General features: G+C 48.4%; 1 protein-coding gene across 5 annotated transcripts in view; it reads left to right on the top strand.

Moving 5' to 3' along the window:
• The window catches only part of SRPX2 (sushi repeat containing protein X-linked 2), a 33,876-nt gene extending 8,508 nt beyond the window's left edge, over nucleotides 1-25,368 (top strand). For 3 of the 5 annotated variants that reach the window (XM_072625905.1, XM_072625903.1, XM_072625902.1), the window contains 9 exons: nucleotides 624-704; nucleotides 8,848-9,039; nucleotides 13,562-13,738; nucleotides 14,047-14,173; nucleotides 14,332-14,453; nucleotides 15,651-15,830; nucleotides 16,410-16,543; nucleotides 18,221-18,342; nucleotides 22,821-25,368. In XM_072625905.1, coding sequence (XP_072482006.1) covers nucleotides 624-704; nucleotides 8,848-9,039; nucleotides 13,562-13,738; nucleotides 14,047-14,173; nucleotides 14,332-14,453; nucleotides 15,651-15,830; nucleotides 16,410-16,543; nucleotides 18,221-18,342; nucleotides 22,821-23,001 — 1,316 coding nt within the window. In that variant the 3' untranslated portion in view covers nucleotides 23,002-25,368. The other 2 variants (XM_072625906.1, XR_011970926.1) reach the window with 2 other exon arrangements.
• The last annotated feature ends 457 nt before the right edge of the window (nucleotides 25,369-25,825 follow it).

A 25,825-nucleotide genomic window follows, 5' to 3' on the forward strand; every position in this document is an offset into this window, starting at 1 on the left:
GAAGCACTCCCAAAAGTTACCAGAAGCACTCCCCAAAACTGGCTACCTGGACTCTCTCTAGAGCTTGTTCCTAGCAGGGGAGGCTCCTCCATTGTCTTGGTCTGTCCCTATTTCCTGGCACTAAGCAAACTTAGAACAGGCTTTTTTCTCTCAGAGACCCTGAGCCAGTGTTCATGAACCTATCACCCACTCCTCCTCACCTTCTGAGCCTGGCCCCCAACCCCTGCTACTCTACTCAGCTGGCTACTGGTACCAACTTCAACAACCAGGAAATGATAGCCATGGCCAGCTCCCTCTCCACATGCCCATATGCTTGTGTCTAAGCAGTCACAGACTGAGCTGTCCACTGCCCACAGCTGCCTCTTTGCTGGGGACAGCTGTAAGAATAAGCCCTTCATAGTGCCATCATATACACACACACCCAAGCCAGTTTTAATGACAGGGAGGCAGTTCGAAGCTGATGTATGTGTGCCAGTGGTGGTGGTCTTACAACTTTTTAGGACCGAACTTTCCCCACAGAATACCCAGCTTGCCCAGTTGCTCACCTATGGGTGGTCATGTCCTGGAAAGGTACAAAGGGTGGAAAGCTCTGACCTCATGTTGTCCTCTTCTCTTCCTTTCAGGTTCTGGCTACTATCCTGATGAAAGTTACAATGAAGTGTCTGTTGAAATGCCTCCCCAGGTCCCTGCTCTGGACTACCGAGGTAATTTCCACTCAGGGCCAGCCAGAGCCCCAAGAGGGCAAGGATCACTGATCACACTTCTTTGTGTCTCCCCCCCCCCCCCCCCACCAATAGGACAATGGCCAGACATATAATATAAACCCCTTGCATGTTGAATGAATTAACCAAGTTAGGAAGGGAGAATGAGCAAGGAGCATGAAGGAGGAGACCAGCCTGGCTGTTGCAGAAGGATCTGATTGGGGGAGTAGTGGGAGATAAGGTTGGAGAGGACAGCTGGAATCAGATCACAACAGGCCTGGTGAGATTTTAGAGAGGATGTCTGTCCTGGGGGGACATGAGACTGGATTACTCCAAAATTCTCTTTAAACTTGGAGCTCCCCTCCCAGGGAGAGGACTTTGGACTTGATGTTGCAGGCAATCCTAGCTTCCTGAATACGACTAAAAGGCAAAGAGTGGTCTGGCAGTCAGTGGTGATCCTGGAAAGAAAGAATATTGGGATGGATCTGAGAAACAGCAAGACGGCAACAAATTCTGTGACCTCTTGAAAATCAAACTCAAACAGCCTGCTCTCCATCATCATCCCCTTGACTTCTCAGTAGCATATGACACCTTCCTCCTTTTCCTTGGGGCTCCAATAGGATCATGTCTATAAAGTGCTTTGCAAACCTTAGAGTACCATCCGTATTCATGTGAGCTGCTCTGATGATAACAAGCATCTATTAAACAAGGTGCCAGGAACTGTGCCCTTGGCACACCACATCGTCTTGGTTTCCTAGCTCTGGGAGCATTTCTTTTCTAGCTCCCTTACTCCCTCTTTTTCTTGTTCCCAGCTCATTCCTAACTTGAGAGTCCAAGCCCTCCCCAAGGGACAGTGCTCAGTCAGAGGTCTCTCATTATTTCTCCCCCAGAGATCTCTTCCACTGCCTGCAGCTCCCACTATCATGTTGCTGTATGGAAATGCTACCCAGGTCTCTATTTCCAGTCCCTCCCCTAACTTCTCTCCTGATTCAGTCATACATCTTCAAATGTCTCTACTTGGGGGCCCCACTGAGCCCTCTGAAACAGGAATCTCTGTTCTCTCCATTTCTCTCTTTCTGTTAATGGGTCCTCCATTTGCCCTTCCAAAGTATATCCAATCAGTCACTAGGTCTTATTGTTTCTTCCTGGCCAGTGGCTCTTGCCTTCTTGGTCCCATCATCATCATCCTAGTTTAATGTCGGGAATACCACAATCCTTTTCTAGTTAGTCTCCCTGCCCCACTCCAGATCCTTCCTACACACCTGATTAATTATCTTGAACCATCATTTTCATCATCATATGGCTTCCTCCACTCAAAAATGTTTTCCACTCAAGTCCCTACCCCTAGTCTCCAAGAGGCCCCAATCCACTTTCCCAAGTTTATCTCCTGTCACTCAGCAGCAGCCAGGCTAGCTTCCTCACTGTGCCCTGCCTGAGTGGCCTGCATACCCATTTCCACTCTGCTTAGCTGCATGTTCCCCATCTTTCAATACAAGGCCCACGTGCACCATGAAGCCTTCCTTGCTTGACCAGCAGAGGCTGCTTTGGCTGCTGTTGCTTCCTCTGAGCTCCTCCGGCACTTGGGGTCTGTGCCCCTCACTGGGCTTATGAGTAGCCCCTGCCTCTTTTTGCTAGCCGGCTTTTTCCTGTGCCTCATTGCTCCCCACCTACATTATTAGGCAACAATGTAATGGCTTACAGGGCAGTGGGACAACCCCAGTCTTGGATCTGGAGATAGGAGATCTGGTTCAAATCTTAGGCTTGCCCTCTATGTGACCAGGAATAAGTCACTTCCTCTCGGGGCTTTTATCCCCTCATCTGGCACATGAGAGGGTTAGCCTAGAGGGCTTTGGTGCTTTCCTCAAGCTATCATTCTCTTAGACCTGAAGTCAACAAAGCCTAGGTTTGGATCCTGCCCCTCACCTGTACTAACCATGTGACTCTGGGCAAGTCCCTTTACCTGGGAGCCTTTGATATTTATCATCTGAGGCACCTGCTTCCCAGGGCTATTGTGATGCTCAGAGGAGATGATGTGTGTCTGCTGTCCATGTCAGTTATTCTCATCATTATTTCTATAAGAGCAGGGCCCAAAGCTTCTATTTCCCTGTGTTCCCTGAGGTACCTGGAACTCAGCAGGGAGGCCCTTTCGTGTTTGTGGGTGACAGGAGACATCAGACAATGTGCAGCCCCTCCAAGGAGTTAGCAACGAGAGGAATGATGATCTAGACCTGCCTAAGTGGCCCCTGGACTGAACTTCCATCAGAAATGGGTAGCTGCCTGGGGGAGGGGAGGCTTGGTGCTCCACAAAGCAATCTCTGTAATAGCCTGAAACTAATGCTAAGGGCCTACCCTTTTCTTAAGGCCTGGGAGCCTCACAGTCTAGCCCTTTTTCCCCAGGCAGAAAGGAGAAAAGGCAGGGGTGTTCTAGTAAATGTTTAGTTATGGCTGGGGGGATGGAGGGGTGGAGGGGCTGATATACCCTAGAAATGCTCTGAAGTTTAATCATCATTATTTGCTCTACCTCTTTTTTAAGTCAAGACAATCGATAAAATAATAAATCAAGCCCTGACTTCACAATAAATCAACTCCTGACTTACAGTATTTGCTGATTTCAGAGGCTCACACTGAAAATTTAACAATCAGGTCTGGCCGGGTCTAGTGGGCTCCAAGATTCTCCTAGGTGGAGATACATTACATAGGTGAGCTAATGTGTATGACCTTAAAGACACAGACAGACCTGTGTGTAAGTGAAGATGGTGACATAGGTATTGTAAGCATTCAGAGGACCATGGGATGAGCGCTGGCGGTGAGGGAAGGCGCCCTCTGGTCCGATCCCTTCATAGATGAGAAAACTGAAGGTTGAAGAGGCAAAGTGATTTGCTTAGAGTCACACAGGTGGTAGGTAGATGACTGAGCTGCCACTGGGACTCATTTATTATTAGGCAGCTAGGTGGTTGGTTGCTGTCCTTCATCTTGGAAGAGGACCAAAACAACATTACCATGATAAAGTTCAACCTCAGTATGTCTGACTGTGGCTGATCAGACCAATACGAGCTCAGAATGCTCTACCACAGGTTGGGTACAGATAGTCCATGTGAATATTTGGGGTGGATAGCCCAAATTTGCATATCCTACATTTACTTTGTGCTGTCTCAATTCTGCTTAGCTCAAAGAGGACAGCACCCTTTCTCATGTGGGCATGCCATGCTGAGCGATCCTGTGCCAGTGCCTCCCATGTTGCCCAGTCAAATCCAAAGTTCTTGAGAGAGACCTTGAGAGAGACCTTGAGAGAATCCTTGTATCGTTTCTTCTGGCCACCATGTGATCTCCTGCCCTATGTGACTTCTCCATAAAATAGTCTTTTTGGCAAGAGTACATTTTGCATTCGAACAAAGTGGCCAGCCCATTGGAGTTGCTCTCTCTGAAGCACAGTTTGAATACTTGGCAGTTCAGCTCAAGCAAGGACTTTAGTGTTTGGTACCTTATCATGCCAGGTGATCCTCAGAATCTTCCTAAGACAGTTCAAATGGAAGCGATTCAGTTTCCTGGCATGGCACTGGTAGACTGTCCATGTTTCACAAGCACATAATAATGAGGTCAGCACAACAGCTCTGTAGACCTTCACTTTGGTAGTCAGTCTAATACCTCTTCTCTCCCAAACCTTTCTTCGGAGCCTCCCAAACACTGAGCTAGCTCTGGTAATGTGTGCATCAACCACATTGTCAATATGTACATCCCTGGAAAGTATACTACCAAGGTAAGTGAACTTATCCACAGCATTCAAAACTTCTCCATTTGTTGTAACTGCTGGTTCCATGTATGGATGGTGTGGTGGTGGCTGATGGAGCACCTGTGTTTTTTGGCGTTAATTATTAGGCCAAAATGAGCACAGGCAGCAAAGAATTGATCCATACTTTGTTGCATCTCAGCTTCAGAGGCTGCATTGAGTGCACAATCATCTGCAAACAGAAAATCATGCACCAACACTCCCTCCACTTTGGTCTTGGCTTATAGCCTTTTCAAATCAAAAAACTTTCCATCAGTATGGTAGTTGACCTTGATGCCATGTTCATCCTGATTGAAAGCATTTGCCAACATGTCTGAAAACATCATGCTAAAAAGCATGGGAGCAAGCACACAGTCCTGTTTTACTCCATTGGTGACTGGGAAGGCATGAGAGCTTTGTCCATTATCCAAAACCCCGGGCAAACATTGCCATCATGAAGTTGACGTACAATATTGATGAACTTCTCTGGGCAACCAAATTTTGACATAATTTTCCATAAACCTCACGACTAACAGTGTCAAAGGTATTGGTCGGATCTACAAATGTTGTATACAGACCTCTGTTCTGCTCCTGGTATTTCTGCTGGAATTGTCGGGCAGCAAACACCACATCGACTGTTCTTCCGCCCTTTCTGAAGCCACACTGACTCTCAGGTATGGGATCAGCCTATTAAGGAGGACTCTAGCAAGAATTTTGGCAGCAATGACTAAGAGAGAGATCCCCCTGTGATTGTCACAGGACAATCTATTCCCTTTACCCTTATAGAGATGGACAATGGAGGCATCCTTGAACTCCTGGGGGATAACCTCCTCTTGCCATATAACCTAGAAAATTTCAGTCAGCTTTTATATGAGCACTAGGCAGCTAGGTAGGGCAGTGGAGAGGACCTTGAGTTCAAATCCAACTTCAAACATTTATTTAACTAGTTGTGTGGCTCTGGGTAAGTCACCCTCTGCCTCAGTTTCCTAATTTGTAAAATGGGGATAATAATAACACTCACTTCCCAGGGATGCTTGTAAAGTACTTTGTAAACCTCAAAGTACTATACAAAGTGCTGGTGATTATTGCTACTATACCTATCTGGCTGGTAGGGAAACTGAGACTCTCAGAAACTGAAGAACTTCCCCAGGGCTGAAACCCAGCATCCTCTGGCATTTGGCCCTCACTATGGGCACAGAATGGAAAACTGGGTATCTGCATGAGCTTCTGAAACAAACTTCTCGGGAAGGGGAATGCTTTAAAATATTTTAAATAGATTTCCATCCACTGGAGCAGACGATGATACTGTGTGGATGAAAAGTCATAGGGGATTGACCCTCTCGCCATCCCTTCACTGGCCCCTAACAGGACTTGGTTTTAGGGTTTTAACCTTGCAATCTATCCCCAATCACACTTATGGCGGTTCTTGCAATACAGGGATTCTGCCACTAGATGGGGTCAGAGGGAGAGGAATAACTTTGGCTTGGTTGCCCAGAGGTCCTAGAGGGTTTCTTAACTAACCCTAAATCCCGTTCTAATCCTCTTGCATTCAGCAAAATGTTGCATATTGGAATTTGCAAAAAAAAAAAAAAAAATCCCCTAAACTGTGATTGCTTTTTCCAATACAAGGAACCCTGGACAAGGGTAATCTGTCCAAAGCACCCTCTATGACTTAGTAATACAGTCCTGGGCAGTTGTCCAAGGCTCCGAAGGGTGCAATAACTTGCCCAGGGTCACACAACCAGTGTCAGAAGCAGAGTTTGGACCAGGGTTCCTACTCACTGCTCCACACTTTCTCTCAATTCTGAATATCACTTTCAGAACTATTTTTCTGGCAGAGATTTAATAAAAGGAAAAAAATTTTCCAGAACATGCCCTGTGGGTTAGTCCATGTACAGATAGTCCAATCTCCCGTACTTTTTAATATGTTTGGTCAAAAGCTCCCTGAGGTTTCGCACGGTCAGGTGGAGATCAACATCAAAGCTTCCTGACTGGACTGCTTATCTCTCAGGGCCAGCTGGGTTTTCTCTTTCTAGCCACTGACTAGGCTGATCGAGCTAATCACAGAGGCCGCCTTGCTTAGCCTTAGGGCAAGATGGCGTCCCTTTCACCTCCTCCCCTGTCCTACCTGGGTGATAATGGACCTGTAATCTCATCTCTCCGACCTTCCAATTCCTCATCTGTCAAATGAGGATAATTAGGTCTGGAGTATATATCTCCCAGGGCTATTATGAGGCTCAAATGAAATCATGTCTGCAGTGAAGCACTTTGCACCCCTTAATATGCTACCGAAATGGCAATAATGGCCCTCACTCTCAGAGACCTGGCCTCCCTCCCCTACAAAGCTGTTTTTCTCCACTCGTTGCACTTTGCTATTTTCAGTTTCCCATCAAATATTTAATTTTCTTAGCAGGAGCTGAGCAGATCTTGATATTCATGTAATATTTGCTTGCTCGAATGAATGAAGTATTTATTAAGCACCTACTATGTGCAGGGCACTATGCTAAGTACTGGGGATACAAAAAGAGAAGTCAGACAGTCAGTGTTCTCAAGGGAGGAGCTCTCACTCTAATGGGGGAGGTTTCAACTACAAGTCTATTGGAAAAGTCCCACAGGCCTTGGGGTACAGCAGCCAGGAAGGTGGCAATGGCTTTGTCAGTGTCACTTCCTCTGATAAAATCCTATCAGTTTCTGTTGTTGAGTCAAGGACTTTGGTGCTAAAACTTTCTTTTCTTTTCAAGCCACTGCAAGAGGTTAGGCAGAGAATAGTGGGATGGGAGGGAGGTGAAGGGAGAAAATATTGATTGCAAGGGCTCTGTCCATTTAAATCCATCTAAACCCAGCTTGGTGTTCATGCTTTGTTTTGTAGCTTCCCTGGACAGCATTTGAAAAATGGTCAAAATGGGGCTGCTACATTTATCCTTCATTTCTAAAACTCAAACCATTCTTCCTTCATCAGAGTATTGCCACCAAGTACATACACAGCGATATATTCTGGTATTCAGCCTTTAAAGACACTGGCCATGCAGTCAGGTTGGGTGATTTATCTGGTGTGCTGCCTTAAAAGGGGCTCAAATTTTTCTTAAAGTTCTCTCTCCCTCACCCCCATCTTATCTTTTAAGATAGCAAGATATTCTGGTAGAATTCAACTGATAGCCAAAAACCTAGGCTATCCAGAACTCTTAGAGTAGGAATCAGATAAAAGTCTCTGAAATGCAGGGTTTTTTATAAATAGGATTTTTTAAACTAAATCTTTCTAGATAGTCATATTTCTATAATTTTCATTACACAATAAGCAGGAAACTTGGGAAATTTTTCAGCAAGTTTCTTTGATAAAATCTCATTTCTCAAATATATAGGGAATGAGCGCCACTCCCCAAATGATGAATGGTCAAAGGATATGAACAGGCAGTTTTCAGAGGAAAAAATCAAAGCTATCAGTAATTACATAAAATGCTCTAAATCATTAATAATTAAGGAAATGAAAATTTCTTTGATACCATCTCACACCCATCAGATCGGCTAACATAAAGAAAAGGAAATTGGCAAATGTTGGACGAGATATGGGAAAATTGGGACACAAATGCACTATTGGTGGAGTTGTGAACTAATCCAACTATTGTGGAAAACACTGCTACTAGGACGGTATCCCAAAGAGATCAAAGAAAAGGGGAAAGGACCCACAGGTACAAAAAAATCTATTTAGTGGTGGTAAAGAATTGGAAATTGAGGGGATGCCCATCAATTGGGGAATGGCTGAACAAGTTCTGGCATAAGATTGTGGTGGAATACTGTTGTGCCATAATAAATGACAAGTAGGAGATTTGCAAGAAACACCTGGAAAGACTTATGTGAACTGATGCTGAGTGACGTGAGCAGAACCAGGAGAACACCGCACACAGTAAGAGCGATATTGTACAATACCAACAGTGGATGACTTAGCTGTTCTCAGCAAGACGATGATCCACCGCAACTCCAAAGGAATCATGATGAAAAATGCTATCCACTTTCAGAGAGAACTGATGGCCTCAGAGTGCAAACTGAAGCATATTTTTCCATCTCTGTTTTTCTTGCTTCTTTTTCCCGGAACATGGCTAATGCAGAAATAAGCTTTGCATGACTTCATGGGTGTACTAGGGATTGGATTTCTTGATTTCTCAATGCAAAGGAGAGGGGGGAGAAGGAGGGGAAGAATTGGGAACTGCCAATAAAAATAAAATTTCACAAACAAAAAGCGAACAAATCAATTGCAGCACACACACATGTGGTTACAAGGGGTTTGAGACAGCCGAGTCCAGAGTGTGTCTGTGGGGCAGCCCTATTCACATGCCCAGCCCTGACCCATCACCACTTCCCTTACCTTACTTTCTGTTTCTTTAGTGCCCCGGTGGTGTTATACTTTGAACATCCAAGATGGAGAAGCCACCTGCTACTCCCCAAGGGGGGGCAACTATCACAGCAGCTTGGGCACTCGGTGTGAACTGTCCTGTGATCGGGGCTATCGGCTGATTGGTCGGAGGTCTGTGCACTGCCTGCCCAGCAGACGCTGGTCTGGAACGGCCTACTGCAGACGTAAGTGAATGTGGATGCCCCGTGCCCTGTACCCCCTGCCCCTCCTCGACCTGAGTGTGAAAGAGATGCAGACTGAGACAGGCAGTGGAGGAGGGTCCACGCCTGACTATGGGCACCCTAGAATCTCTGAGCAAAGTAGCCCACACCTTTGCTCTCCCACTGGATACTGCTGGAGATCTCTGAGTGGCACCCCAGGAGCCTGAAGCCCATGGGAAGCCAGCCTGACTTGCAGATCAGAAAGCATCAGAGTCTGGGACTCCCTGGGGTGCTCCCCACACAAGCAGGGGCAGTACCCTCCCCTTCCCCCTAACGCTTGAGGCTCGCTGATTGCTACCAAACTACCCATGCTGTACTTGTCATGCTTCCCCAAAGAAGAAACTAGAGGGGGTGACCAGAGGCATGCCTAGGGTATACAAAGGGTGTCACCCCCATTTGAAATCAACTTCTTCCCTCCACCACCTTCCATCCTGGGCTTCAGACAGAGCACAAGAACACCTGAGTTCAAATTCAGACTTAGATACTTAATAGCTCTCTGACCCTGTGCAAGTCACTTAACCTCTGTTTACCTCACTTTCCTCAATGGTAAAATGAGGATAATAATTGTTCCTACCTCCCAGGGTTGTGAGGATCAAATGAGATATAACTTGTAAAGCACTGAGCGCATAGTAGGTGTTTAATCAAAGCTTGTGTCCTTCCTTCCAAACCAGCCACCCCTCCAAATCCTCTTCCAGCAACCAGTGAGCACTACCTACTGAGCACGAGTCCTCATAATAAGCTCCTGAGGGAGGGGATTGCTTGAGTTTGCTTCTGGGTCCCCAGGACTTCCAGGAGGTGGCAGAGGAGTCATCATATTCTCTGTGACTCCTTGCTGACTTGGGCAGATGGTCTTTGAGACACTCCATGAGCCCACAGCCAGCCTGGACACAGGTATCCCTGGGCTTCCCTAGGCTCACCCTTGGCAAACAGGCACACACTCCATCTCCAGGCCCCGCCTCAGTGAGTACTGCCAGAGCTTTGGCTCAGTTGGCACACTCTCAGAAAACCCAGAGCCACCTCCATGCCACAAAGAGGCATCAAGCCGAGGCAGGAGAATCCAAATCTCTCAGCTGGTTCTCGAGGAACTTCCTGTGTGGTGGGCTGGCTCCAAAGAGCCCTCTATGAAAATACACAAGAATGCAGCCCTTCGCTTCATCAGCAGGATGAATGTACACTCAGAGGACTTCAGGGACTTGCTCCGAGTCACAAACTCATTGCCAGGGCCCCCCAGTACAGCATTCCAGTCACTCTGTCAGGAAGAACGCCTAAGTAGAGACTTCAATTCTACAAATGCAAAGTAGTAGGCTGGGTTCTAGTCTCCTGAACCAAACAGTACAAATGGCATAGAGGACTACTCAAAGAGGAAAGAGACTGATCAAGGAGAGCTAGAGGGGTAGATGATTGGCTCTCACAAAGACCTGGTTCCCTCCCTGGCCACCCCTTTCAGTGGCACATTTTCACTCACTGGAGCAGGGGCTAGAATGCTGGAATTCTAGAAGACCTGAGGTCCAATCCAATCTCAGACATTAGCTATGTGACGCTAGACAAGTCACTTAACCTCTGTTTGCCTCAGCTTCCTCAACCGTAAAATAGGGATCATAATAACACCTGCCTCCTAGGGTTATTGTGAAGATCAGATGAGATATCTGTAAAACGCTTGGCACAATGCCTGACACATAGTAGGTACTTCATAAATATTTATTCCCCTCTTTCTTCCCATGGTACCCCCTCCCCACACCCTCTCAGCTAAGGAACTCATCTCACACTTCATAGAAAAAACTGAGGCCATCTGATAAGAGCATCCTTTTCTCCCCTCTTTCTCATGGCACTTCCTTCAGATGTCTTCAGCCTCCTTCATTCCTTTATCAAGACGATCCCTTCTACATGCATCTTTGTTCCCATTTCATCCTGTCTTCGCCAGCAGATTTTGCCTTCTGTCACCCCACTATTACTAATCCTTGATCTTTCCCTGTCCGCTGGCTATTTCCCTACTGCCTACAAATGTGCCCATGTCTCCCCCAGGGTTTAAAAAACACTTTTTCAAACCTCACTTGATCCAATTCTCCCTGCTGCTTTAGTCATATGTCTCTCCTCCCCTTTTCAGGTAAACTTCTTAAGAAAGCCTTCTATATTCAGTGCCTCTACTCCTTCTGTTCATGCTTGCTTCTAAAACCTTTGCAATTTGCCTTCCAACCTTATCATCCAACTGAAACTGCTCTCTGCAGAATTAATAACGACGCTTCAATAGCCATAATTAACAGCCTCTTCTCATTCCTCAGTCTTCATGACCTCTCTGCAGCCTTTGACACTATCTGTCTCCTGAAAATGGTCTCCTCTCTCTCGAGATGTTTGTGAAATGCTCATGTACTGGAGCTCCTCCTACCTGTCCGACCAATCCTGCTTAGTCTCCTTGGCTGGATCTTCTTTTAGGTCACGTTGACTAACACTGGGTATCTCCGAGGCTCTGTCCTGGGCCTTCTTTTCTTCTCCTTCTGTAACAGAAGTTGGCAAACTTTTTCTGTGTAAAGGGACAGATAGTAAACATTTTAAGCTTCTGGAGTTAAGACAAAATCAAGGACATCACGTAGCTAAAAAGAAAAAACAAATTCTACAAATTTTTTTACTGATAAAATTCAAAACATAATAATCATAATTGAGTACTGGTTTTTTTGCAATATAGACCTACTAATGAGGAGAATGGAATACTTTTGGGGGGATAACATTTTGCTTAATTGGGGTTCAAAGTTAGTGTTCCCTATCATCAAACTCAAGAGCAAATGTTTCTCTGCAAATGTGGATGTCTATTCACACAGATAGTTACTGCCAAATATTGGTATCAATCCATAAGTATAATCTTAATTGAACATATTCATCACTTGGAAGGCATTTCTAGAATTCTATTTGATTCTTCTCTTGAGATTTGTCTTTTCGCAGGTCATTATGTTATAGATGAATCACTTCCAGGTGAAGATTAGGGGAAAGCTCCTCAACTGCACAGTTAAATAGATTTTAAACTGTGGAAATTTCTTTTACACTTAGATTGAAATATGAAAAATGTTACTGGAATTGTGCCCCAAAAATATATCTCCTGCAAATTTAGGGAGAGGTGGAGATCTCACTTCCTATTTTAGCTTTTGAAGTGTGTAATGTCACTTGTTGACATTATTTGTAATTCAAACAACATTAGTTGTCATCAGATTAACTTTTCCATAGTATAAGTTTTTCATACAAGGGCTATTTCGCCTTTTAATTTTAGGTTGAATTCATTAAGAAACATTATCAAGTTAAGTGCAAAAGCTCATTTCCCAAAACCATTCAGTGTTCAGTAACAGATGTCAAGGATGGTTTTTCTTGTTCAGAGAAATTTCAGTCTAGACCGTGAGCTCCAAAAATCCTAATTCTTTCTTTTCCTGTTTTGACATGGTGGGTATACATCACAGTATGGCAATCCACATGGCACTCAAAAGCCTCGAGTGCTAACCGTGCCCCCTTCAATTCGAAGAGAAGCTGTGAGAGTGCCAGCCAGCCAGCCAGTCACACAGGAACTCTGTTACAATGATTCAGTTCTGCCACTGGCACTCAAAAGCAGAGACAGATAAGATGCAAACAATTGATCATGGCTGTGTTCTGATAAAACTTGATTGATGACACTAAAATTTTAATTTTACATAATTTTCAGATGTCATAAAATAGTATCCTTTTGATTTTTTTTTCAATCATTTTAAAATGTGAAAAGCATTCTTAGTTTGTGAGATATACAAGGACAGGCAGAAGGCCGAATCTGGCCCCCAGGCCTCAGCTTAGCAGCCCCTGCTCTATACTATTCACTTGGTGAATCATCTGCTTCCATGGGTTCAATTCCCATTCCTCTGCAGATGATTCTCAGAGCCACCTTTCTATCCTGACCTGACGTCTCTTCTGAGGGCCAGTTTCAGACTGTATGACCAATGGATATCTTGTCCAAAACAAAATTCACTCCTTGTGATCCTCGAACAAGAGCCTCCATCTCCCCAAATGCATGCCCTTCCCCTGGCTGGCCCCCATGCCTGGAATGCTTTCCCTCCTCACCTCCACTTCTGGCTTCCCTAGCTTCCTTCTGCAGAAGACCTTTCCTGGTTCGTGCCCCCACTCCCCACTCCAGGGGCCTCCTTCTCAATTATCTTCCAGTTACACCCTATTGATCTTGGACGTACACAGTTGCTTTCATGTTGTCTCCTCTAACAGAAGGTAAATTCCGTAAAGGCAAGGACCGTGTTTTTGCCTTGCTTTGCATTCCCTGACTTTAGCACCGTACCTGACATGTAGTGGGCACTTCATGAATTCTTGCTGACCAACTAACGGAAGATTCCGTGAAGCAAGTGGCAAGGCTGCAGGTATCTGTTTCCTGCTGTGTCTGATGATGCCTGTGGTTTCCTCATTATCTCTCCCAGTGCTGGGCCCCTAAGCACTGCCACTGCTCACAGAAGCTCCCTTGGCTCTCTTGTAGAGGTGAGATGTCCCGTGCTGCCCTTGATCACCAGTGGCACCTACAGCTGCACAAATGGCATCCTGCTGGATTCCCGCTGTGACTACAGCTGTACCAGTGGCTACCACCTGGAAGGTGACCGCAGCCGAATCTGCATGGAGGATGGGCAGTGGAGTGGAGGCGAGCCTGTATGTGTAGGTAAGGTCCAGTCCCCACACAGTTGTCCTGTCACTTGCTGCCTTGACTTGAGCCATCCATCCATGAATGCCCACTCCAATAGGAATCTCTGTCATCCATGGAGTGAGCACCCTACTACTTACATAGCTTGTTCAGGGGCTACTATTGCTTCTCCCCCCCCCCCCCTCCCCTCAACTCCACCCTGGACTAGGCTTCTTCCTGAGATATCTTTGGGCTCTTTGCCTCTTATAGCCACCCAAGGGAGTAGATTAGCCTCCCAGAAATGAGAGGGGACTTAGGAGTTGTCATCTGATTTCTAACCTTGGCAGACATAGATCCCCCCAAGATCCGCTGTCCCCACTCCCGTGAAAAGATGGCTGAACCAGAGAAGCTGACAGCCAGGGTGTACTGGGACCCACCTGTGGTGAAAGACTCTGCAGATGGCACCATTACCAGGTGAGTACCAAATAGCATCTTTCTCCCACAGCAGCTACCTCTCCCAGTCTCACTTTCACAAAGAATACACAGACCATGGCAAGAGGGAGGGCTGAGTTCCCGGGCCCTAATTCCATAGCTCCTGTTCCCTCATGATTATTCTGCTTTCTTCAATCCAGGGTGATCCTGCGGGGACCTGAGCCAGGCTCCCGTTTTCCCGAAGGAGAACATGTAATTCGGTACACTGCCTATGACCGGGCCTACAATCGGGCGAGCTGCAAGTTCATCATCAAGGTGCAAGGTCAGAAAGGATGCACAAACTCCCCTGTCACTTCCCTTCTGTTTCTGTTTTGCTAGACCAGACATACATGTACAGAGAGAGCCAAATGGAGGCCAAGAGAAGGGGCAGCTGAATTTGCAGTCAGAGCAGCTAGGTTTGAATCCTGACTGTTAATTACCAGCTGAGTGATGTTGAGATAGTCACTATCTCTCTGGGCCTCAGTTTCCTCAAGTCAATTCTCTTCCTACTCTAAATCTATGATCATATGATCTTATACTCTCCTACATCTGTGTTGTGGAAGAGGACTACCAATCTGGAGATGTCCTCCCAAAACTCAGCTTGTTTCAGAGAATAAAAGGCCACTTGTACTCCCATGATTCAGCTACCCCACCTCCTGAGTCTGAACCCTTGCCACTGGCTGGATGTGGATGATCTCACATAGTCTGATCCAGTCCTATATGATGGCTTCAGAAAGGCCACATTGGGGCAGACTCAGAGCTGTCCAGTCCTAGCCTCTGTAGAGACACGTTTTAGAAGTCCAAGAGTCTTCTCAGAGATTAGGGATGCATATCTGAGTTAGCTCAGTCTGAGCACTATAGGATCATTCTGGTTACTGCCTACCGCTTCTCCCAGGCACTTCCAAGATGTGTACCCTGGGGCTTTCTTGAGAGAATTCTCAGACACAGAGCTGGAAGCCTACATGTGTCCTTGGTTCATTTCTGGTCACACTGGAAAATTACCCTGCCCTGGAGCTGGTTTTCCTGCTGGCCCCTTTTCCTGTTGCCCTCAGGCTTCTGGCTGACTTTTCATGCAGTCTAGGGGTAGAAGAAGTCACCGTAGTTTCTCACTGTATTTCTTGATCATTATCAAGGCTAGCTGGCACTTCAGGGTTTGCTGGAATAGGTATGGAGAAGCTGCATGGTCTGCTTCCATTGAGGCAGTCATCTTGATGGGAAATTCTCTCCTTTCCCACCATCAAGGCCAGCTCAAGTCCCACATTTTTGAAGAAAGCTTCCCCAACTGCTCCAGCCCTCTCCTTTGAATTCCTACAACGTGCCATTAATTTCTTCAATCTTTCCCGGTTTTATTTTTGCATTTGCAGATTCCATCCTGGGTACCCCATGGTCTCTCACCTTGGAAAACCCAGCATGGACCCTGTCAGGGTCTTCCTTTGCTAGAGGAGATCCTACAAGCATGACTTGAGTTCTTCCTCCACAGTGAGACGCTGTCCTACTTTGAAGCCACCTCAGCATGGCTACCTCACCTGTACCTCCGCAGGAGACAATTATGGGGCCATATGCGAGTATCAATGTGATGGGGGCTACGAGCGCCAGGGGACTTCCTCCCGAGTCTGCCAGTCTAGCCGCCAGTGGTCAGGATCCCAGCCCATTTGTACCCGTGAGTTGAGAGGAGGGAAAAGAGAGTAGTCATGTGGATTGGGTTGCCTCACCTCTGAAGGTCATCCCCTGACCAAGCTGGAACTAGCCATTTCTACAGCCCAGAAGAGTGGAGAAGATGGTAGGATCACCCAGGGTGTGGTACTAGAGGGGAGAGAAATGTGTCTAAGAAAGGAGAGGAAAGACCCTCAGGAAAAGGCCTCCAACGCCAACGCCACAGCAGGGGTAAGGCAAGCAAAGATGCCAGCATGGCTAAGATCATGCTGTGGTGCCTATTCAATTAAAATGGTATACTCTGTGTAAAAGCCTTATCAGTCCCTCTCTATCGACATTTCTGGCCTGATCTAAGAGTTCAAAGATTATAGGGTAGTGGGAGGGCAAGATTTGAGATGTCTGTTGTAGGGCCCCGGGGCATCCAACAGAAGGAAGGGGGTGCCTTCAAGTACTTTTCCAGGGGCTAGGGAAGCAACTTCCAATCGGGTTTGAGGGAAGAAGTCTAGAACCCAAGAATACCTTCATTGAATCAGGTGGGAGGAAAGGAAGAAGTAGTGTCCTGAATGGCCACCTTCCTCTACTCTAGCCATGAAGATTAACGTCAACGTTAACTCAGCGGCAGCCCTCCTGGATCAGTTCTACGAGAAACGGCGGCTCCTCATCGTCTCCTCTCCTGACCCTTCCAATCGATACTACAAAATGCAGATCTCCATGTTACAGGTGAGCAAGTGCCTTCCCACTCTTCGGTCTCTCTAAACTACCCAACAACCTGCATTCAGTCCCTCACATCCCATCTCTCCTCCTTTCCGACAATCCATTAACATCGGTGAGTTGCACTCATTTTTTCATTCACTTTTATTCTGCAACTAAAATCCCCAGCCCCCAATTCAGTTTACATTCAACCACTTTTGCTAAAGAAAAAGTTGCAGCATAGAAAATGTTCATGATGCAGATTAAACTGAGAAGTGTGTTGTATACATTTTGTTAAACTTTTGTCCACATACCACTGTGTAAATGGCAGTTGTTCTTCTTATTCTAATGCTTGTATCAGGAGTCTATGTTAATGGATAGAGAGCTGGCCTCATTCACAGTCAGGAAGCCCTGGGTGGACAAGACATTTAACTTCTCTGGGGTCTAGGCAACTCTCTAAGTCTTGAAGTTGCCCAGCATGTACCAATCTGCATTATTAAAGGGAAGTCACAGCTCTAATGCAAAACAAGAAAAAAAGATGCTTGTCCTGTGGAGATAATAAGGTTGTTAGGCCACAGATGGCCCTTTCTGAAGGGGACATAGAACAAAATGCTTCCCTCCAAAGCAATGGGAATTAGAACTAGAGTGGTCTGAGAGGGTCAGAAATGGCACTGGAGCATCTGAAAGCAACTTTAGAGGCCACCAAAGCCAGCCCTTCATTTTATGCTGAGGGAAAAGGAAGCAAATGGTGGTCAAGTGACTTGCCCAAGGACACACAGCAAGTAAGTACAGTATCTGAGTCAAGATTTCAACTCAGGCCTCTGACTTCAAATCAAGCATCTCTTCCACTGCCCTAAATACTTGTGTGAATTTCGTCAGGGAAAGCAAGAATGTGGAACGATCCCAGAGAAAGGTGTGGCAGTTGGTTATATACTGCCAGTATGTATTAAGCCAACTTGAACTCATGTCACCCCAGCAGTGGGATGAAAAGGGCCTGCGAGGGCCCTCAAATGGGGCTCCTTTGGGCACTAGGCTATGGGGAACTTCCCTTCAGCCCAGCCCCCTGGGACCACAGAGTGGTTCAGGGGAAGGAGGACAAAGACCACACCGGTGGCTTTGGAGCACAGTCTTTTGGCCCTCCTGTGCTCGGCATTCCATACACTATTAGCACATATGTTGTTAGCTATTTGAAGCACACAAACCAACTGCCAAGTGGGAGAGTCTCAGGCTATAACTATATAGGGAACAGGTAAAGTACAGCTACATGGTCTCATTCCATTCAGTGTCACCCAGGCCAACACAACTGTCTAACTCTTAGTGCTGGACTTGGACCCAGGAAGACTAGGATTTAAATCTTGCCTCAGTAATTTGTAGCCAGGTGGCTCAGTAGATAGAGCATGGGCCCTGGAGTCAGGAAAACCTGAGTTCAAATCCAACATCAGACAGTTTCTTGCTGTGTGATTCTGGGCAAGTCACCTGTCTCCCTCAGTTTCCTAATGTGTAAAATGGGTCTGATAATAATGAATACCTCCCAGGGTTATGGTGGGGCTAATATGCAATAATATTTGAAAAGCTCTTGGCAATGCTGGGTGTCATGGGTGTCATTATTACTTTGTCACCCATGTCAAGTCATTTAAATGGTCTGAGCCTTTGTTTACCCATTTGTATTATGATACCCATTTTACATCCCACCTGTCTCCTCTGTAGCAATCCACTTGCGGGCTAGATCTTCGCCATGTGACCATCATTGAGCTGGTGGGGCAGCCTCCTCAGGAGGTAGGACGCATCCGGGAGCAGCAGCTGTCAGCCAGCATCATAGAGGAGCTCAGGTACAGGCTGGGGAGGTTGGGAAAGACACAGGCAAGGCTGGTGAGAATGGGGATTGTGGGAGATTCCCCAGACACTGCTCCCTCTACTTCTGAATGTTTACTGAGGTGCTGGATGCTTTGCAAGACCCAGGATTCGGCCCCCATTCCTATTGGTTCAGAGACTTGTTGGTTTTGCTCTATGTATAAGGAGTGATCATCCTCTGAGGAAGGCAGGATCTTCTCTTTCCAGCATCCTTATCATGACACTGGCTTCAGAGAGAGCACTGGCTACCCTTAAAAATCTCTGGGTTAAGGACTGCAGTATTTATCCCCAAGAGTTTGTTCTCAGTGGGACAGAAAGACAAAAGCCAAGTGCCAACCAAGGTAGAAACAGGGAAATAGTAGCAATATCTAGCATTTGCATAGTATTTTAAGGCTTGCAAATCACTTTACAAATATTTTATTCTCACAACAACCCTAGGACACAGGTGTTAATATTCTCTCCATTTTAACAGATGAGGAAACTGAGGCAGACAAAGGTGAAGTGACTTGCCCAGGGTCACACTTCTAGAAAGTCTGAGGTCTTCCTGACTGCAAGTCTAGTGTTCTATCCATTCGGCCTCTTAGCTGCTGCACAAACAATGGTGTTTCAAAGATAATTTTAAAAGGCTCAAGTGCCCTAGGTATCAGGTCCTTTGAGGGGTTTGAGGGTAATGGTATTTGGGATGGAGAGGACAGTGCTTAGGAGCAACTGGGCAGTGTCCAAACAGAACTTTAAAGCCGTCTCTCCTTCGGACTTTCTCCTTTCTCTTGAGGGGATCTCCCAGCTTTCCAGATTCACTTCAGAGAATACCTCCATGTTCCAATAATTGACAAAGCTTGGCCATTCTACTTTCACACCTTCTCTCAAAATCTGTCTCCTCCATTCACACAACTACTATCGTGGTACAGACCCTGCCCTGGGCTCCCACCCCCATCTCCCAAGAAGCAAATCCGAACTCCTTAGCTTAGCATTTCAAGGCCCTTCTCACACAGCCTACTCTGACGCAGCTGCTCACATGGGAGGCTATTGGCGGTTCCCTCTTTGGCTTCCTAGCCTCTGTTTGAGCTGTCCCAGGTGCTTGGGATCTAATCCCTCCTCACTTCTCCCTCTTAGAAGGGGCGGTGTGGTTTAGAGGGGATAAAATGCTGGGTTGCCAATCAGGAGGACTTGGTTTCCAATCCTGCCTGCCAAGCTGATCATCTGGGCAACTTAACCTTGTGAACGTTCACGCTGAAATGCAGGCAGTAACACCGACAAGACTTGGCAAGCCCTGCCCCTTAAAACGTCTCGCCAAATGTCCTCTTGGGCGAGGGGCCTCCAGTGTGGAGACGCGAAGTAACTCGGGTGTAAGTCAGTATGTGGCAGAGGGATGGGCCCCATGCCCATCCCGCCTGGCCTCGGGCACATCCCTGGCGGGCTGCCTCTCCTGGGGGGCCCGGCTGGCAGCCAGGCAGCCCGGGCGGCGCCCGCCCCGAGGGCCACTGGGGGGGAGGGGCCCGCTGCCCAGACCAGGAGGCTGCCCTTTGCCGCCGCACTGACGTCCCCCCGCCCCGCGGCCTCAGATCTTTCCGCGGGCGCCATCCGTTCCGGGAGCGCCCCGCCCTCCGGCCCGGGGAGCGCGTGAGGAGGCGGCCACCATCTTGGCGCAAGGGCCAACGTCACGGGCCCGCCCCGCCCCCTGCTCCTGCCCAGGTCCCCTCGCGGCCCATCTCGCTCGCGCACGCCCTCGGTCGCCTGCCATCCCTTCCCCGGGCCCTGCGTGCGCTCCACCGCCGCGCCGCCCCGCCCCCGCTGCCCGCGTGCCCCGCCCCCCGCTGCCCGCGTGCCCCAGGGCGCTCGAGGCTCGCCCGCGGCTCCGGGATGCCGACGAACTGCGCGGCGGTGGGCTGCCAGGCCGTCTACAACAAGCACGTCAACATCAGCTTCCATCGCTTCCCGCGGGAGCCGAGGCGGCGCCGCGAGTGGGTCCGCCTCCTGAGGCGCGACAACTTTGAGCCGGGCAAGCACGCCTACCTGTGCTCGCGCCATTTCGAGGCCGCCTGCTTCGACCTGACGGGCCAGACGCGCCGTCTCAGGGGCGACGCCGTGCCCACCCTCTTCGACGACTGCCCTATTCGCCTCAAGGGGCGCGGCAAGGGCAGAGGGGGCGGCAGAGGGCGAGGCCGCGCAGCATCCGGCGGCCCGCAGGAAGCGCTCGAACACCAAGGTCAGCCCGTGCCCAAGATGGAGGCGCCCCAGCCGGAAGTGGAGGCCGGAGCCGAGAGCCGGAGCCAGGTGCAGGCCCAGGGCGAAGCCCGGGCGCAGGCGGAGGTGCAGGTGAAGGCGGAAGCCAACGTGGGGGCAGAGGCGGAGGCCGAGGAGACCAGGGCAGAGGCCGAGACCGGGGTGGAGGCGGAGGCCGGGGCGGAGGCCGAGACCGAGACCGGGGCGGAGGCCGAGACCGAGACCGGGGCGGAGGCGGAGGCCGAGACCGAGACCGGGGCGGGGGCGGAGGCGGAGGCCGAGACCGAGACCGGGGCCGAGGCGGAGGCCGAGGCCGAGACCGAGACCGGGGCGGAGGCCGAGACCGAGACCGGGGCGGAGGCGGAGGCCGAGACCGAGACCGAGACCGGGGCGGAGGCCGAGACCGAGACCGAGACCGAGACCGGGGCGGAGGCCGAGACCGAGACCGGGGCGGAGGCGGAGGCCGAGACCGAGACCGGGGCGGAGGCGGAGGCCGAGACCGAGACCGGGGTGGAGGCGGAGGCCGAGACGGAGGCCGAGACGGGGGCCGAGACAGGGACGGAGGCCGAGACCGGGGCGGAGGCTGAGACCTGGCCGGAGGCGGACGAAGACGATGACGAAGAAGTCCAGCTGGAGATCGACGAGGTGGAGATCGAGGCAGAGCAGGAGGCCCAGGGACAGGCCAGGCCCCATTCTCCTTCTTCTTCATGGCCCCCCCTTCAGTCTCCTCCAATCCCCATGATGTCCCTCGTCGGGTGGCAGCAGGTCCTCCAGGACCACAGCTATGCCTTTCGCAGCCCTGCGGAGGCCAAGAGGCGCATTGTCCGGCTGGAGAGAGAGATTGCCTGCCTGCGGTGGCAGATTCGGGAGAGCTTGCCCAAGGCCAAGGTGGCCCCAAACCCCAGGGGCCAGCCCAAGCCTTAGGCCCACTGACAGAGAGGAGAGAGGGTGCCGGGGGGCACCCAGCAGGCCCAAGTCCAAGTTACCATCCTCAACCCCCCAGGGCCGCCTGCCCCCCTACTGATGTTGCCAACTCCTCCTCACCCTCTCTCCCATCTCCCTTAATCACCCTGCATCATCCTTCCATCCTCCCATCTTCACTGGACAGTTCCTGTTTTCAACCACGTTCTACTTCAAGTTGCATTCTGTTCTCTGCATTGTTTACCAAAGACTTTTCCAGCCACCCCGTTGGTTTGGGCATCCCAGTCAGCTGCCTTACCTGCCATGTGCCCAAGTTCTGTGTCTTCATAGAAAATGCTGACTTCCCTAGAAAGACTGACAAGTGTATTTACGGTTGCGTTTTTATTTTTAAAGAATCTACTTTGAGAGGGACAGCCTGTGTCAGGTAATATGCTTTAAAACATTTTTACCCTTATTCCCACTGAGGCAGAAGGGTCTAGAGGAGAAGAGCACTGAACCTAGAGTGCAATCTGATCTGGGTTCAAATGCTGCCTCTGAGCCAGTCAGTCTCACTGAGCCTTTCTCCTCAGCTGGAAAATGAAGCTAAGAATTTCCAGAAGATGTGATCTTCATAATTGTTTACATTGATGTCATGTTTTATGAAACAGTGTGGTATCAAAAGCCGGACTTAGAGTCAGGAAAGCTTGCTTCATCCCAGTCCTGCCTCTGACACACACCAGCTGTGTGACCCCTGGTGTGTCACTTTAACCCCTCAGTTGTCTCCTTTCCCTCCAGGCAACTGTAATTTAATTAAATGGAAGTTACAAAACAGTTTGCCCAAGTACATAGGTAAAGGCAGAGGGAGCTTACGCAGTGGGATTTTGGAGCAGCAAAGAAATGGAACATCTGGGCCCTCCCCACCAATTCTGTCACAAAAGTAAAGCTTTTTTTGTGTTTGTTTCTTGACAGTGCTAGTGTCTGGTTAAGTATTTGCAACAGGATACAGAGGAGCATGATTATTAATCTGGGGGATTCTCAAGGCCTTCCTTACTTTGGATGGCGCAATGGCACTTCACATTCAAATAATCATTAACATTTTAAAATAGCTCACAATCATTGCAAATCTAACACACGACTTTCTTTATAGTAGATGATTCATAAGTGCTGTATTGGATTGAAATGTGATTGAATGGGGTAAGATCAAGGGACTTGAGGTAAGAAGGCCAGGTGGTTATAGTAGTGGGATGGAGGTAAAGGATGATGAAGGTAAAGAGGCTGGCGAGTGAGAGGTCTAGGTCTCTCTAGGACACTCAGGACTCTTTTTTTCTTCCAGGCAATTTCAGCACCTCACCAGATCCTACTTCAACATGGTGCTCATTGACAAGCTGGGTGTGGACCGGGAACGTTATGTGGAACCAGTTACCCCTGAGGAAATTTTCACCTTTATTGACGACTACCTTCTGAGCAACCAGGAACTGGGCCAGCGACGGAAGCAGCGAGATGTATGTGAATGAACCTGAGCCAGGCATCCCGGCTCAGAAACTCTGGACCCCAGAAAATAAAGAGTACAGAGCTTATTCCATTTGGGTAAAATGGGGGCCTTTATAAAAGAAGCCCTAAGAACAGGCAGGGGGCTGGTCACTAACTCATCTAAAAGCAGTCAACACCCCCAGGGAGGTCTGCAGGGATCTGGGGGTGGGTGGGATTATTTGGTCCCAACAAGCTCCGCCTTGGCAATCTTCTGGGCAGCACTAGAGCACAGGGAACTAGGGAATTCCATAAGGATATAAGATCCATTAGCAGTGGCTAGGGCATTATTCTTTCTTCTGCCACCCCTCCTCGCAATCTCCAGGTTCCTAAAAGTTCATAAACCCCTATGTTCATTCACCAACAATGTCTGTTTTAAATGGTTCCTTTTCCCAGATACTACAACTGAAGGCAACCCCATCAGCAAAATCAACCCTGCTTCCCTTCAAATGGTCCAAGGGAGGGGAGGAAGGGAGGAGAGGGAAGGGAAAAGAAGGGAGGGGAAGGGAAGGAATGGATAGCACTGATTTTGCCAGTCCTTAATGTTTCTTTCTCAGTGCTTCTCCTTTTGCCTAATCCTAAAAATGTCACCATCCTCTGGGTTCATCTTACCCAGTCTGGCCTGGGGGCTTGCTAATCAGTCATGGAGCTAGTCTCCCTGCCCTTCTAGCCACCCCCCACAAAGTTGATGTACAACAAACTGTACCTTCTCTTCCTGCTGCTCCCACAAGGGCCCCATGAAACTATTATACTTAGACATAGGTTTACTTTTCCAAACTAGATCCAATTCGGGTCGGGGCTAAGAACAGTATAGGCAAGCTGTGAGAAGCAGAAATGAGGGAGGGTTGTTGGATGAAGGCCTTTCTCCCTCCCCATTTTACTTCATTTCCATCCCAGCTCAAAGCCCAATAATACACCAGGTATTCAGGCACCTTCTCCTTTAGTGCCCTTATTTGATGTGAAGGGGCACCTGAAGGCCAGGTTAGGGTTAGTACCAAGCCAAGACCCTGCTTGTCAGACAAAACTGAAAGCACCATAGCCTGGCTTTCAGTGCAGATACGTGTCCCAGGGTAGCCTCAGGGAACAGGGAAGTTCGACACAATTTTAACTTAGGATATTTATTACTTAAAGCAGGGCCCTGGAGTTGTGACTCGAGGACCCAAAAAGTATATCGATGGGGTGGAGAAAAACTCAAATTCTGGTCTTTGCTGAATGGGCAGGGAACACAGACTCCTTGCCCTAAGGCGGGAAAGCAGAAAGTACTATTTACACAAGAGTTTTAAGGAGAAACCTTATTTTAAAATCCAAGGAAGCTGGGGGGAAAATCTTAGTCAAGCTAAGTAGTTGCTGGGTAGAGTGTGACAATGGGCAAGGCAGGAAGGCTTTAAAAAGGTTGGAGCAGAAGCCCCAACTCAGTGAGAGGAAGTGGGCAGGTTCTGTCTTAGAATGCAAAGTGCAAGTGAGCTCCAAGTGGAAAACAACCAGAAAAACTGGACCTTCCAGTTCTGAAGGTCAGGGTCAAACCGTGAGTGAAAGCAACGCCCTTGCCTATAGCAGAGCTGTATTTCAGTTGGCACACCAGAGCTGCCCATCATGTCTTAAGTCCCAGAAGCTACTTAGCATAACAGGACTGAGAAACCTTGTACCAAGTCCCACCCAGTAATTGATTGAAGCCACTTTCAGGAGGTGGCTCCCTAACCAAAATGCACAGGCCTAAGCTTTACTCTTCCCTAAAGGAGGAAAAGGTGTTACAAAGCAATAGTGCTTGTTTGCAGGCAATGCTTGGATAACCCCAAGAAGATCGCCTCAGTCCCGCTGTAACATTTGGGTAAGAGTTGGTCAGATTATCTCTTGAAATGTCATCCAAATACATATTTTAAAAATCCCCAGTCCTCTCTGGTGGGGAGCCATAGGGTCCAACCCAGCTCTTTCCGAAAGTGCCATTATTGTCATCAACCACTTCACACCGGACAATTGGCTTTAAGGTTCACTGAGTGCTTTCCTCCTACAAACCTGTGAAGTAGCAAATGCAGAATCCCAATTTGACAGGAGAGTAGAAACAGGTACCAGGAAACTGAGTGATTTTCCCATGCCTATAATGTGACCGAATTTGGGGGTCAGAATTTAAACCTAGGTCTCCTGACTCCAGTGCTTTCTGCTACCCCCAGCTGGCTCTCCAAGACAGCAACACAGAGCCATACCCAGGACCAAACCATCCACCTAGCCCTATCTTCATGCACACTCAATACCAATTTATGTCATACACAGATCTATAAGTTAAGAAACTGACTGGATAGTATTGGAAACCTTTTGGCTTGTTCGACTTTATATATTAAATAGTCCTTTGAGATGTTTGAGTTGACTCAGCTCATTTCATTGAATGTTATCAAATCGGGTCGTCCCTGATCCCAAACCACAGAAGTTTTGTTTGGGGTGCGAGGGTCATTCATTGCGTATGCCATGTGTAACTATTTATTCCTCTCAGAGTTGAGCTAGCCCTGGTGAACTAGCAGGCTGAGAGGAAAAGAAACTCAGCCTTGGTCTCTTAAGAGAGCTCAGGGTAGACTAGCAGACATTCACTTCCCATCCCTCCCTTCAAGCCCTGGCTGTCCTGCAGAGGTTGTCATTGACAGTGGCTACATTTAAGGAAGGATGGAAATGCTTGGTACATGATGATGGGAATCAGCCATTCAGGTAAGATGGAGAGAGACTTGTGTATGCTTCAGCCTAGAGACTTTGAAGTCCCTTCCAACTCTGACACTGTGATTTAGTGAAACACTGCAGAGCGGTGGTGAGGGAGGTGCCGTTTCT

This window comes from Notamacropus eugenii, chromosome X (assembly GCF_028372415.1).
Source record: "Notamacropus eugenii isolate mMacEug1 chromosome X, mMacEug1.pri_v2, whole genome shotgun sequence".
Classification (NCBI taxonomy): Eukaryota; Metazoa; Chordata; class Mammalia; order Diprotodontia; family Macropodidae; genus Notamacropus; species Notamacropus eugenii.